The 16,176-nt window shown below is 42.6% G+C and overlaps 1 protein-coding gene across 5 annotated transcripts in view; it reads left to right on the forward strand.

Annotated features, from left to right (window-relative positions):
- LOC139757760 (nephrin-like) overlaps nt 1-16,176 on the forward strand; it is a 400,579-nt gene that overhangs the window by 359,694 nt on the left and 24,709 nt on the right. For all 5 annotated transcript variants that reach the window (XM_071678535.1, XM_071678538.1, XM_071678537.1 and 2 more), the window contains 6 exons: nt 2,391-2,723; nt 3,460-3,616; nt 5,766-5,913; nt 7,091-7,243; nt 9,169-9,327; nt 10,810-11,068. In XM_071678535.1, coding sequence (XP_071534636.1) covers nt 2,391-2,723; nt 3,460-3,616; nt 5,766-5,913; nt 7,091-7,243; nt 9,169-9,327; nt 10,810-11,068 — 1,209 coding nt within the window. The remainder of the gene's footprint in view (nt 1-2,390; nt 2,724-3,459; nt 3,617-5,765; nt 5,914-7,090; nt 7,244-9,168; nt 9,328-10,809; nt 11,069-16,176) is intronic.

A 16,176-nucleotide genomic window follows, 5' to 3' on the forward strand; every position in this document is an offset into this window, starting at 1 on the left:
TACCGATGAGGATAACAGCAATAATGCCAGCAACAGGAACAATAGCAGCAACAGAAATAGATGGAAAGGATACAGTAGTATGTAGGTTAATCGAAAAAGTTCGGCACACTGACAGAGGCAATAGAAAAGGTAACAACAACAACAGCAGAAATTCACAGTATCTGCAGGAATAGCAGAAAGGGCAGCACTATCACCAGGTGTAGCAGAAAGGGCAGTACCATCGCCAGGTGTAGCATTTGGTGGGTGGAGGATGGAAGGATAGGATATCATTGGACCTTCTAGAGCCAGCGTGAGCTCGGAGCTGAGAGGGAGCTTCGCCTTATCAACAAGACAGGTCGTTAACTCTATCTCGTGGTGCATCGCAGCTCGGCTCACCAATCCATTCCAGTCTGTGGTTAGTGAGCGTCTAGGACAAACAGAATCTGAGGTTCATCAAGGGTGCCTTTTGTGGCCTCCCTCAACCAGCGACTTCGTACTGTCTTGAGAACGGGGATCTTCTACTCCTGTATCATTTTCATTCCCTTTCCTTTTTTTCTCCCATCCCCAGAGGGGAGATGCATGCAAAAATACAAGTAGATACCATCCATGTGATCAGCTAATTTCAGTAACTTGACCTGATCATTTACTGCTGTTGAGACTATTGAATGTGTTAATGATGCCAAGTTGCCTACACAGCATTCTGACTATATAAATTTGATCATATTCTAATACTTTTAAACAGTTAAATAGTTAACAGGAGAATTATAACTTACACAATATGTAAGCTATTGAATAGGATGCACAAACACTCGATGTTCGTTTACTCTCATCTCATTGACGCAAACTTCTTGATACTTACCATCACTTTCCCTCAGAGCCGTCCGTGTGTTCCATCCTTATAGCTTCTGAGCTTTCGCTCGGCACATCATCTGCGACAGGTCTTTGCTAAGCTCCTCACGCCAATATTAGGTCCTGGTTAAGCTACTCCACTCTAATGCCAGCCTTTTGCGAAGTTCCTCCCTCTTGTATCAGACCTTCAGTTATCTCCTTCGTAAGTGACGGATCTGTGAGTTCCTATTCTAGTGTTGGGATCTTCATTAGATGCCTTAAGCTCCTTCCCGGTATCAACACTCCTCCGAGAAACTTCAAGTGTCAGGGCTTTACAGAGTTCCTGCCTCCGTAGCGCCAGGCCCTTGCTAATCTCCCGACCTCTAGAGACATATTCTTGCTAAATTTCTGCTGCCGGGTACGAGGCCCAAGGGTGAGACTTTACTAACCTCCTCTTCTAGCGTTACTGTCATTCAGCCCCTCCCTGTCGGGCCCAAACTTTACTTACGGCTCGAGATTTTTTGGATGTTAGACTATGTTTGACCTCCTCAAAGTCTTAGGCCTTGATCAAGTCTTAGGCCTTGAATTGGAAGTCTTTGCTGAGCCTCTTCTACCAGGCCTTCACATGATTTCCCCTTTTTCATGCTGTCTTCTTTACTCTCAACCAGAATACTTGTTTCTCCTCTCTCTCTCTCTCTCTCTCTCTCTCTCTCTCTCTCTCTCTCTCTCTCTCAGGCCTCAGCAGAGGCACCATCTTCTACTTTCTCCCTCTGACCCTCGGGGGGATAAGATCCATTGATGAATATTTAATAGGGGAATTGCAGGGAGGTATTTTTAATGTGGAAGGAATTATCTAGGTCAACGCGGCGACTCGAGTCAAGGAGGAATACTTAGAAGGGATGGAGGGAAAGGTATTCTTAGACCCGGATGGGTTCATAGGAGAAACTCGTGAAGGATGAAAGTATCCTTCGAAGGAGGAAGTCGGTTTGCATGGGGGGATATTTAAGGGGAAGACGCCCAGAGAGAGGAGGGAGTCTTAAGTGTTGTGGTATCCTAAAAGTGACTTTATCAAGGGACTGTCTTAAGCAGATGCTCCGGTCACATTTGGCAACTACCCAAAGGAACGATAGAGATGCTCATATAAAAGATTACGTCAGCAGAGGCTGGTACATCGTGTATTCAGCTAACGTAATAGTGGAGGGAGTGTTGACGAGGAAAACAAAAAACTTTTATACTTATCATTTATGCGTTATACACTTTAAGTAGTCTATTCTCATGATTTACGTAAATTTGAGATACAAATGTTCTACGAATCTGTGGATGCTTGTTGTTTTCCCTGTATTCCACTTCCTTCCCTCACACGCAGATAGGATTGTGAAAAGTTATTTCATTCCAAAGATCATGTTTAAGATCTCATCATGAATGGCGTGGCATGTGAATAATAATAGCGTCGTTAGTGTTATTAATGCACGTTACTGAATCGTATCATGTTCTTAGTACTTCAATGTCATATTTGGTTGCCAATGATAGGGACTCGATCTTGTCTTTTATTTTGAAATTTTTCTTTATTCTATTTGTGACAGACGCGCCGACCTTCCTGACGGACCCGCCAGATGTAGTGGACGTGGTGGTGGGAGAGTCTGAAGTCCTGAACCTGACAGCTCGGGCCAACCCTGGGCCTGTCCTGTACACCTGGACCCGCCACGGCCTTCCGCTTCCAGACCCAGTCATCGACGACTCCTGGAGGCACGCCCACGATCCGGACATATCGGGGGGCGCGGGCCCTTCCTTAGTGGCTGCCGACGGTCCTCTGCTGTACATCAGGAGCGTGAAGGTGGACGACGCCGGCGTCTACGAACTCGAGGCCACGAACCAGGAGGGCGCCACCGTTGCTAAGGTCTCCCTCAACGTGCAGTGTAAGTTGCCTCTCAAATTTTTCTCGACCTTCCAAAGTTTTCAGTAATATCCAGTCACTCTTACATTGTTGGTGTACTTTGTACGTGATATCACAGAAGATTCCAATATGATACTGCTCCATTCACTGTTTTTGAAGATATCATAGTGTCCTCATCCCTAAGCCTCTTAAAAACTTGGAAGAGTTAAGTTCGGAGGTATTTCCTTTACGATATCAAGCGTAAACGTAAACTTTGCACACCCTGCAGCAGGGACGATGTGATCTCCCCCTAGATGTGCCTCTTTACTAGCTTGACCTCGTTTTATTCATCCCTTTTTCCATTATAGTATAAATCAAGATCCTGCTCTGAACTTAGTGTGGTCGCCAATAACTTGGCCTTCATCTGTCTTCCTATGAGACCCATCGTCTGTCTTCTCCACTCGTCTCCTCCCAGTGGGCTCTTGATCCTCTTTTCAGACAGGCTCTAGCCTCTTGAGGTCCCCTAGCATACCCTGCTCTGCTTTATTGTCTTCTGTGAGACTGTCTCTTGGCCTCCGAAGTAGTCCTCTTGTTCATTTTATTATTGCCTGTTGTGTACTGCATGCATTGTTATATTGTTGGCCAGTATCCTTAAACTTCTAACGATCTCCATCTCCCGAGGTCAATCTCGTCCCATATATCTAAAAACATCTTTCTTACTGTCGGTGATAACTGAGCGTATTAATAAGACTTCCCGCCTCTTTACTCCCACCCGCCAGACCCGCCTACGATCAAGTACACGTCTGAGGTGGTGACTGTGGCTGAAGGTCAGGACGCCCGCCTGGAGTGTGCGGCCGACGGGAACCCGCTCACCGAAGAAATGATGCGGTGGACCCGAGAGAACTATGACTTCACACGTACCGAACAGACCTTCGGGTGAGTACCAGAGGAGAGGGAGGGGAAAGGTAGAGAGTTGGGGATGGAAGAGAGGGAGTGGGGAATGGTGTGTATGGAAGGGTAAGAAGGATTTGGAAAGATGGTAGGATAAAGAATTGGAGGTAAAGAGAGGAAGGGAGAAGTGGCACAAACAACTGTATGGGGAATATTTGTTTGGAGGTAAAGAATAATGGGGAAGGAGGGGGAAGATGAAGCAAAGGTAATAAAATAAAGATGGTGAACTTGGGAAGCAAGAGATGAGGCTGAGGAAAAATAGGAGGACAGTGTCAAAGAGGGGAGATGTTAGAGACGGGGATGTGTAGGTGAATAAAGGTCGTTGTGGCCGAATGTGTTGTGGCTTCAGAGCAAGTGGTGAAGGAAGGGACCCAGGGTCCATTTCTCTGGTACGAAGGCTGGAAGGGAGGGTAGAGGGGTTAGATTAGGGTCCTGGGAGGTCATAGCTTTGTTGTGGAAGGAAGGCACACTATTGCAGAAGGGAAAGGGGGTGTAAGGGTTCCTGTTGCGGTATGCAGTCTACGAGGGTAAATTGCGATGAAGTTTGTTCTGGGTTTACTGCTGTGTTTCTGAGGCTAAGGGAGAGAGTAAGAGGGGTGTCTTTATGCAGCTAGGGGTTGGTGCTGTGGCGCAGAGGAAGAGGGAAAGGTTAAAGGATGAGGAACAAAGGTACTCTTGGGATAAATGCTATGGTGCAGAATCTAAGAAGAGTAGCTGACAAGCGTGCAGGAAGTCCCTGTTGTGGTGTGGAGGGTAGGAAAAGACTAGAGGAGGCTGGTAGGGATGCTTAGAGGTCTCTCTATGAGGCACAGGGACCAAGAAAAAGTAAAGGCTGTTGGAAGGGATGTCTGGGGTCCATGGTGTAGTGCTGAGGCAAGGGGAATGATGGAGGCGGCCAGAAGGAGTGCATTATAATTTAGAGACCAGGAGGATGATAGTTCTCTGGCAGGCGTTCCGTTGCAGTATATGCTTTCCCGGTTTGAGCTGGTGACGTTTCTGTAACAGTATTGCGCGAAAACCGTATACCAAATCATTCTTCCCTTACTAACTCTGTACAAATTGTGTTATTGATATAATTTATTATACTGATCAAAACCTAATTATTGAAAAAAATGCTCACAAACAGTAAATAGCTACAACATACCGATTTCTGGGGACGGGATTATCTATCAATAGAATGAATGGCGTTTAGGATCGTAGAATTTTGATCAGTAGTTATGGTTCTTCCTGCATAACCATCACGAAACGTTGTTACCGAGGCGTAAGATAAACTGATGAGCCACTCCATGTTACTAATGTCTTACTCATAACTTGTTTGTTAGTTGTAAAATGCATTTTTAGGTAGCTTTCTATCTTTACGATTACTGGATTAGGAAAATGTTACTGTTCATTGTGGGTCTGATTATGTAATACTAAGTGTTTTATTGTTAGTAGTAGTAGTATTAGTAGTAATTGTAGAAGTAATAGCATTAGTAGAAACAGCAGGAGTAATAGTATTAGTAGTGATGGTGGTAGAGTAGTAGTTGTATAAGATAAACTTTTGCAAACAAGCAGTAATCGTAGTCCAGTTCTGACAGTAATGATAATTATATTTGTACATGAACTAAACAGTATTTCCAAGTAGCACTACTCAAGCCGAGAGAAGCAACAATTTTTCTATGGCTCCCATTTACCCAGCTAATCCCACAGCCACCCTAAGTTGCACGTATAATCCTTTCATCCATTTGAAATCCCACCTTCTAAGCTCCTACCCAACCCAGACCTCTCGTACAGACTTCCTGAACATACCACTCCTCACTCACTACTGCACTTAGGACGGTATTGGTACACACCTTGATGATCCCTAAACCTTCAAGCCCCACATATCTATATAGTCAGGAACTTGCGATAATAGTACTGGCCTCCTAGAGATAACATTTCATCAGAGACCATCAGGTCTTCTGTTTTCTGGCTTTGTCACGTACTGACCTCTAACAAATAACCTCTTCATACAATATCAGTTCTCTGAATCCTTACCACCTCCAGAGCCCCGACTTGCCAATCTCTATAACCAGCGCATTACCCCACGTTTAAAACCATCTTGGCCACCTATTAGATAACTACGAATACTGACTTACCTTGACCCGTCCTACAGGGGGAAGAAGGCCTCACTGACGGTGCTACGATCCAACAAGAACGACACGGGCGTGTTCTCTTGCGTGGTCAACAACGGCATCGGAAAGGTGGCAACCACCAACGTCACCCTCGTCGTCAAGACCAGACCACAGGTGGAGCACTCGCAGGTGGGTGGGCAGGAGGCAACCAGCTGGTATGGGAGAGAAAATACAAACTCTCACAGTTCAGTTGTTAGCACCGAGACCCACCAATATAACGGGTACCGGGTTCGAATCTCGGACAGGGAAGCTGGCTCACAACCAACCCATCTGTTCACTACTCTTTTCTTGCTGGTCGATAAATGAGCGCCTGGCGTAAGCTAAGTGTATTTGTGTGTATGTCTGTGTGTTGGTATGTGTGTGTGTTTGTGTGAACACATGGTACGTATAAACAATGTCAGGAGACGGGTCACCACGAGTTTAAAACTCTTCCTATAACTTACAAATAGTGATCACACACACACACCGGTTCATAGGAGTAAAGAAAATCTTGAGATTCATGATTAAAACTTTACGGGGCAACAAGTGGGTTTACATAAGGATACATTGTGCAGAGGGAGAGAAATTAAGCCTGGCTTTAACCCTTTATGGAAGGGAAAATAAGTGAGGTCGGTGGAAGCTAGTTAAAGGAGATTTGAATATATAATAAAACTGTTGATGGAAGCTTGCAACAGAGGTAATGGCTTTAAACTCATCCCGGAATCTAGACTGAAAGAGCATTGAACTCTGCGGTCGTTATGAACAGAATGAACGAATCTTTGTGCAGGTTGTCATATCGCTCTGGCAAAAAAAAAAAAAAGACTACAAACAGTTTTACAGTCAACTGAGGACTTTGGAATAATGGTAATCATTGAGAGCGATATAGGGGAATATTTTTGAAGATTATTCCCCTTAGGACAATAACATCACAAAGCCATTTCCGCGTATTCTTTGCCCATCTGTACAGCGTTTGATGAATCTGTTAATTTATTGGTTTAAATTATACATGAGGTAGAATAAGGTCACACACCAGGTTGTGGGGGGTAAAAGACCTCCGAGACCATTGTAAGGTATAATACGTTAGGGAAGATAAGGTCCTAGGCAGGGCTTACGGAGTAGAACACCACCGAAACCATCGTGAGGTACGAGATAAGCAGGTAAGGTTCCAGACCGAGTTGTGGTGGCAGGCGACCTAAGAAGCCATGATCAAGTAAGGTAAGGTTCCAGACCATACTGTTAAGCAGTGCCTCCGAAACGATCGTATGGTCTGCAGGTGTAAGTACAGCTGTTTGATCGCGTGTTGTCTAACACCTGCATTAACTTGCAGTTGCTCAACCGTGCGGCGGCGGAGGTGGGGAGGACGGGACGCCTTCGATGCCTGGCGGAGGGCGCGCCCGAAGTCAGCTTCTCCTGGAAGAGAGACGGCGTCCTCCTCTCCAACGGCGTCAGGCCTGACAAGTACGAGAACGAGACTCTGAAGGTAAGCCTAGTCATTCTCTCTCTCTCTCTCAGGGAAAGAGCAGCCACGATGAACTGTAAAGGTATAGCAAATGCCGCTCATTCCGTATACAAATGGTTCGTTCTTACGAAGACTTCCCATATTCTTGGCTGCCTCTCATATCTTGAGAAAAACTCATCTTCGCTCTTATTTCATGCTCTTCATTTTCAATGTTTCAGGTGCGTTAAGAGTGTGACTGTACGAGTAAGAACATGTCATTATCAAAGTTGTTAGTTACGCCATGATGTCCATGAACTTATATTTCGTGTGACATCCTCGTTGTTTACAGCAAAGACTTGTTTACATATTCGCTTCACTATCATGAATACTACGTTCAAAAATATAAATGAGCGCACATCCATCCCTCGCCATACATAGGCGACATTCACCTTCATAAACAGGTTTCATATTTTGCAAATCCCTTACCCCAACGAACACAATCTTGTACTCGTAAATACAGTCTTACCCGAACGAATACAGTAATATACCACGAATACAATAATCCTATACTATTCGTCTTTACAAATACACTTTTTCTGATATGAACAAACACCTCATTCACTAATGCACAAACGCACAAGAATAACCTCACCATCAGGAGTATTTCCTCACGTTTACATGTACCTCTTCACCGTCACGAATACGCTATTATCACGCACATTACCACGAACAATTCTAGGACATACTCGTATCATCAGCAATTCACAGTGATTATATGGACTTACCTCTCGCTGAATTAGCTATGGTTACTACACTCATGCCACAATCTAATACTTTTTAATCGTCGTGAAAACACTTTCAATACCACGAATGCGCTCTCGCCCTCACGAATTTGATTCCACCATCACAGATACGTTCTCACCTTCAAACGAATGCCCTCTCGCCTCTGGCATTATAGAAGCACTTACGAATAAGCTCTCATCTTGCACATACGCTTTCCCCCTTACCAGTACACATTAGATGTTAATGCACTCACTAGGATGCACTTAGCCTTATTGATGCATCTTGAGCTCCAGATACGTACTTGTTATTTAAGTAAACACACTTATCGTCAGGAAAGATACTCAGAAGCTCAAGGAGAAAATTTAAGCATAGAGATAAGACATAATCCCCCTAAACCCGATGGTCTTAATTCACGGTCCTTCATTAATTAATTCAAACACTTTCAAATAATTGTTTGGAATTCAGGTTTGGTGTTCACCTCTTCTCATTAATTATCCAAATGGAATTTTAAATCTGATCAGAGAAATTAATTGCTTGCATCTGTTATTAATAATACTCTGAAATTACAATCCTTTCATAATGACAGGTTAAATCAGATCCTTCAGGGGTTTTTCCCCCGTTGTCTTCCTTAGAATTGCTTCCTCCACTTTCACAGAGAATCCTAATTTGTTAAAGATATCATTCCTCCTTGTATTATATCCCGACGTCGAAAAGGAATGTTGTAGTCTATAGATGATTCTAAAACCGAACATGCCGTTTCCACTTCAGGGAAATCAAATCCCTTAATATCTATTCTTCTAATGACTATCAAATAATTCTATGGTGTTGATAGATTCTCAGCGTACTTGCACATACGATTTACACTCGTTTATTTCACTCCTATGTACGTCATTGTGTACTCGGTAGAAAGCAGGCTTTCATCACTGCTACAAAGCAACTGAATCCTCCTGTTAATGGATATTTCCCCCCATCCAGACTTAGAACCTTCATCTTACAAGTTTCTATAAATGAAATATTAAATCTATTTTGCGTACGCTTTCCCAAAATCCGAGATAGGTAACCCCATTCTCTAGCCAATTTAGAGTAACTTCTTCCCAGAGCTAAACTCTACAGGTAATCTAAAGTAGCTTTATTTAGAGGAACTACTTCTGTCCTCACCTTTTGCCTCAATCTCCCCCTGACAGACTGGCTTGGTGTCCTGGGCCTCCACCTTCTCCATCAAGAACGTCCTCGAGTCAGACTACGGTTACTACTTGTGTGTGGCTGAGAACGACCTCGGGGCCTCTACAGTCAGCGTTCACTTCACTCGTCCGACGCGACCAGACCCACCCCTAGCACTCAAGGTATATATATATATATACACATTGTATACATCCTGCGTAAGTAGCTTGTGAATATCCCTTGCTCCACAGGTACATCTGAAATCAATATTCATTTAGTATTATCAGCAACTTTATATAGTCTTTTCAAGATGGGTTAACCAACGTCCCTCTTCTAATTGTCTGACTGAATCTATACAATATTTGTCACTGGTAGTTGTCGAAAGGCAAGTCAAGCAAGCGAAGGTAGGTTAAACCTTATGGGATATTCTCAAGTTCTCAGTATAGTGAATTTCTTCTTTCTTGTCACATTACTAGAAGCTGAAGCTGCCTATATAATATTCCCCATGCATTTATTAAAGGAATCCTTCCCCTGTTATTCAAAAAGGTTCATTCTTTATCTCATCTCATCTCACTTGCTCTAATTGTACTTAGTCCTCCTCTTCAGTCTTTTTCTTTTTCATTCTTTATTTTTTGCGATTATTCCCCTCGTCATATTTTCTTGTCCACCCCATTCGTTTATTCTTTTTCTCCATTTTCATTTCTTTTATCTTTCATTATTGTAATACTCATTTTTTACATTCCATTTTTCTTTCACCGTTTTCAACTTCCGTCCTAATTACAGTTAAATGTTTTTTCCCACTTCCCTACCCCACATTTCATTGTTTTTTTTTACACTCCAGAGTCATCATTATAACTCATTTCTCCCTATATCACAAAATCTTGCCTCATTACTCCTTTCTTCTCGTCTTCCTCCACAATGTAACTGCCCAGGAAGGGAGATACTTACCGTCCACTTCGTCCTACATCCACAAGTGTTCTCTGCACTCTGTTTAACTTTTTCCTCTTCACAATATTGTTTCCCAACATACCTTCCCTCACGCAACATATCCCCAATTAAGTCCCCCTCTTGTAACGTCCAGCTCTCCCTTCAGGAGTTCGCCGTAAATACAGAGTCCATTAGCTCTCTCTCTCTCTCTCTCTCTCTCTCTCTCTCTCTCTCTCTCTCTCTCTCTCTCTCTCTCTCTCCGTCCCAAACCCACACCTATCTCCCTCAAACAGGGGAAAGACTTTCCATTAAAGACCTTTTTGGCGTCTATGCGACCCCTTCCTTATATCAACAAGTCATCAAATGACCCTCCAAGGGCACCACAACTGCTCCTATCTCGCTTTGCTTTCATGTGGAAGTCTGCAAATAGTCTGTATCACCTCTCCTCTCGCTCTCTCTACTTTGAATATATTTCCTTCTTTTGTTGGTACTCAGGGGTGTAGTGTCTATCACTCAGGATTTGAATAAACATATTCTTACGATCCCTTTTTTTTGTGTGTGTGTCCCCCAACCGATGCGTTTTTCGCAAGAACTTTCCCATCAGATATATTGATTCATGCCTCTTTTTAAATCTCTCTCTCTCTCTCTCTCTCTCTCTCTCTCTCTCTCTCTCTCTCTCTCTCTCTCTCCGCTACTGGAATGCGTTATAAAATCGGCGTCGTCTGCGTCTCCCTCAGGTACTCAACACAACCCACGACTCTGTCACCTTGGCCTGGGTCCCGGGCTTCGACGGCGGTAAGCCTCAGTATTTCCGACTCCGGTACCGTAGCAAGTCCTCCAGTTCTTACCAATACTTGGACGTCTACGAGTTCGGAGTGTACACCTACACGGTGACAGGACTGAGTCTCGACACCGAGTACTACTTCTCCATCATGAGCTACAACGACGTGGGCGAGAGCGAGTATCGAGGAGAGTTTGTGAGGGCGACAACTCGCAGTAAGTAACGCACTTCGTTATTTCCGTGTACCATTTCATGACTGCGCAGATTACCATGGACGAATGACTAGCTGCCGTCAACTGTGTATTTCTGGGGAAATTTCTGAATCTACAGATGCCGTTTTGTTACACAAACGATGTTTGCACACTGGTGATGTCACTCCTGAGTACGTCGTACCGTCGACCTCACAACCCGCGCGCTCCCTCCAACATATTTTGATTCAGTGAGCCTTGGTTATATCCCCTGTTACATTAACCATTTATAGGCGCTGCAGATCCTATTAAATGGAATCTAATTCCTCTGTCGCTTTTCATTACATTGTTCGCATCAGTCGCATAAGATGAAGCCTCTCTTCTATCATACTCCAGTTAGTGAGTTTAGTGTATATTTCTTACTTGTGTTGCACTATAACATATTTTGCCTCGTTAATGTAATTACTGTCGTGACCGTAATTATATCTATAATTACCCGTAATATAGCAAATTTTTAGACGAGAGTTAAGATTACGTTGCAATTAGTTGACAGGAGCAAGACATTTTACTCTTACGAGTACGATAATCTTTATCGGATCTCCATTACCATCTCAACACGTAGTGACTGACCGACGTTTTCAGGATTTCATATGTTTACATTGTCTCGTGTGCTCACTAGTGAGGCGTAGACCCAGGATGATCACAACACCTGCACCACCGAGACTTACAAGTGTCAGGATTATATGATTATGATGGATCATTTGGTGGATCAATAACAATGGCTCGCCGGTGCAGGTGTTTATATATATATATGTGTGTGTGTGTGTGTGTGTGTGTGTGCGTTTCTTTGCGTGTGTACTTATGTATATTATATTTATATCCATTGATTTATGTGTGTATGTACAGATAAACAGACCTGGCGACAAGTAAGTATGCATGAGCAATATTCTCGTACTCCTCAGAGCACTTGACAAGCCTAATTCACAGTATCTAACGGTGGTGGCTTTGGAGGATGACAGTTTTATCCAACCATCAACATTTGGTTCACTTAATACGTCACACACTGGGTACTAGCGCCTTACGAGACGGATTACTGGATAGTACTGTCATCCACCGAGTTTAAGTAGAGGGTATGTGAAAGGTGAAGGAGCATGTTGAGGTAGGGGGATGCGGAGTAGTTTACTGGAGGTCAAATTTCTGTTAGATTTAATGGAGGGTAGTAATGGTCATTGGAAGTCATGAGGTCATTCATTGTAAGGAGAATATAGCAGTTCATCATGCAGTAAACTGAGTGTTGCGAAAGTCACTGAATGTATGAGTGAGGAGAATGTGTGTAACATCCCTATGGCAACAAAGAGCAAAGAGTGTGTTAAACTACTCTAAGAACTAAGTATAGAGTGTGTTACGTGACTGGTAGCCAGAAGGGTGTGAGTCAGAACACTATAATAGCCAGGCAGCAGGGTATGTTAGGCATGAGGCCACTGGTGTGTGTGTGTGTGTGTGTGTGTGTGTGTGTGTGTGCCATAGCAAAGTGACTTTGTAAAGTATGACGTCACCATATAGCCTTAGCAACGACTGTGGTCGTCATTAAAATTTGGATCGTCTCCATAAGATAGAGATGTACTAGAAATTTGACCTCCTAACTACTAAGTGTAACAAATAGTATCACTAACCAGACAGTAATTCTATTGGTGATTGGACTAATATATATATATATATATATATATATATATATATATATATATATATATATATATATATGTATATATATATACACTACATGAAGAAAGACTAAGCTCCATGCATATCTGCTTTGCTTCAGGTCCCAGTATCCAGTCAATTTAAGTTATTTCCGATTCATCTCGCCGTCCATTGAAAGAGATGAATTTACTCTGACGGCCTTTCACTGGAAATCAAATCATTCGAGACTTTATGGGCGGGTTTTATACCAGCGGACCTTAGAGGATATGCATTAGCTTTTTCATATGACCTGTGAACTTGTGTGTGTGTGTACATATATATATATATATAATATATATATATATATATATATATATATATATATATATATATATATATATACATACACACACGCACACAAAGTATAATTTATATGTATAACTCTTTTTGCATGGTAAAGGGTGAAGGACGCTTTGGTGGCAAGAGCAGAAGTAAAAAGACAAACTAAAAAGCTCTTATCTACAGCAGTTCTTACAGTACATCTAACAGTACTAACACTATGGGATTTTAGACCTTGCACTGGGGATCGAAAGTTGATAAATCGGAGTGTGACCAACACAAGCGAATTTGACCCTAATGGGCTACGGGAACCTGACCTCGCTTCAGTCTTCTAACAACTCGTACTATAAGAGACGCTTTTTAACACTGTAAATAGGGCAAGGTTGCAGTAGCTATACAGAAACAGAGTAATATGAGAGTATTAATCATAAGGTTATAAATTAAGTTTACATATATTTTACAATGTTGTAAGTTAAGGCCAAGTGAAATACTGTGATTAGCAGACTTAGATGAGAGATTCTAGCACACGTTTGGACTGTTAGAAATAAATGACACAAAGGAGAATATGAAAAAAAAAAAAGATGCTCACAGCTGCATCATGAATAGAATCATATATACTGTCTTAAATTATACTTAATTAATCCCCTCGTCAGACACACACATAGACACGCTGTGCTGATAAAAACTGTAACTACATCATTCTTTTGAAAACCGTTAAAGAAACCCATATGATATAAGAAAACACCAGCATTTGAAAGGATCAGAATGATGACAAAGAAACTACATGAAACTGAGGAAGTTAACATGGAGATTTAAACTACACTGGAGTGCTAGAAGAAGATTTGAGTCCTTTATGTGACCTTTAAGAGCGATTTGTGAAATGCTCGAAGTCCTATGTTGAAGGAGGATTTTGAGCGTAACTCTAAGACGATTTTTGAGGTGCTAATGGTGGTGACTGGTCTATGGTCCCTAAGTATAGAGAGAGAGAGAGACGTACTGTTGGCATAAAATCAGGGGAAGCATTTTCCTTTTCTATGTATTGACACAAAACTGTATCACACAGGAGTCTAAGATAATGTTGATATATTGGAGCTCACAACCTCAGTTGGAGAAGAGAATTCCCTTCAGTCTGAGGAAATCTCTGCTACATCCAGTTCTAGTTCGCCATCAGCAATTATCCTTATTATTCGATAAATGTTCTCATTCCAGCTCTTCGTAAATGTCAACGCAAGGTTCTCTCACTGTGAACATTGTTCCAGTCTCATTTGGGAAGTGGTGACCTACTCAAATTACGCTGCTAAAGCTTGATGTGCCTTATTTTTGTGAGCAGCTATTTCCCATCTACATGGAGTTTGACTCACCATAGCATTAAGTACTGCTCACATACCTGGCTGGGGTGGCTTGTCATCCACCTCTCTATTAACGAGGATGGAATCGAAAACCTTCCGTCTCGTCAATTTTCCAGGCGTCACCTCGTTCCAAACATATCTCTTTGTAAGCCGCTGTGGTACTCCCTCTCTCCCTGTTTATCAGGTATTATTCAATCACAGTTCTCGTGAGCTGAGGGTGTACGTCTCTGTCACCAAGGTTGGACTTCACACACACGTTTGGCTGCTGCTTCCCACAGATTTTTTTGAGGAGAGCAGCCACTCGAGGACTGACCGTTATATATATATATATATATATATATATATATCCCAACGTATAATTTTTTACCGGCCAAGATGGTTCTGGATGGGGCGTGCTTTACCCTTACCGTATCGGTCAATTATAATATGATTGTGCGAATACAACGTTGGTGATTCCTTGTTTTCAAGTAGTCGTTGTAGTTCCATGTAATACTTCTCTTAAGAACAGTACGTTGTCCGTGACCACTTTTTGCTATTCGAGTGAATATACGTAAGCGTTCTCAATGAATGTGTGTGTGCACTCTCCCAGGCGACATCTCCACACTCTGAAGTCATTAGTGACAAAAAAATGAACGCCGAATGTGATGTAGTGGAGAAAGGGCTTTCCACGAACAGGACTCCCTCCAAGGCGATGTCTCCCTCATGACCTCGTCCTCAGAACCTCAATTAAAGACCGCCATTGACGGTGAGTGAACCGATCGAGGATTTACCAATTATCACAGTCGTTCATACCGCAGAGGAAAGGTCAGTTCGCAAGGGGAAGGAGGTGGAGGTCGTGTTACAGGAGTGGGCGGCCGACAGGAGAGGTCGGCTCACACAAGAGATCAGATTTCAATAGAGGTTTGCTAGTTCGCCTGAGGAAGAAAAAAGTAAACTGAAAACGAGTTGCAGGTACGTTAGTTTTGGTTTCATGAAAGCCACTGCAGGGACATATGGTTTACAAGTAGCGATATAAATGATCCCATGAGTTGTAAACTGTTTACATCTCACATGTTGTATATCCAGGAGATATACAGACTGTCATTGGGTGTAGAACGCAGTTGCTTCTCTACACGTATAATCATTTCTCTAAAGTTGTGAATTATGATGTAATTTGCTTCACTAATTATATATATATATATATATATATATATATATATATATATATATATATATATATATATATATATATATTTTGGATCTAACCGAGTACCGTATAAATCAGGCAGCCAGTATCCTTATTAACAATCTGTCCCTTGGCTGTATACATTACCCCGGCCATCATATAAATCGTCCCCCAGTAGCCACCCGAGCGATCTCGGTAGTGACTATATGCCCCACCTATGCCATTATATAAATCCCGGTACAGTTCCCTGCTAGACTCATGGCTGGGCAACTGGGATCCTCTTATGAACCGCCAGATCCTTCCATAAAGCATCGGATCCTCTCATGGATGCTCCGCAGAGCTCCGACAAATCCCCCTCGATCCTGCCATGGACGCCGGGATTCCCTCATGGACCACTGGAGCCAACCGCAGTATCCTTCACTTCCCCTCCTCCTTCTCTTCCTCCTCCTTCGTTTCTCCTTTTTTGTAATTTTTTTTCCTTTTGTCCTTCGTTTATCTTCTGTTCTTACGACCTTTTTCGGTCTCCTCCTCTGTTTCTTGTGTCCTTTTTCACTTTTGTTTTATGTACCTCAGAGTTCATTGGAATAATATATATATATATA

This window comes from Panulirus ornatus, chromosome 28 (assembly GCF_036320965.1).
Source record: "Panulirus ornatus isolate Po-2019 chromosome 28, ASM3632096v1, whole genome shotgun sequence".
Classification (NCBI taxonomy): Eukaryota; Metazoa; Arthropoda; class Malacostraca; order Decapoda; family Palinuridae; genus Panulirus; species Panulirus ornatus.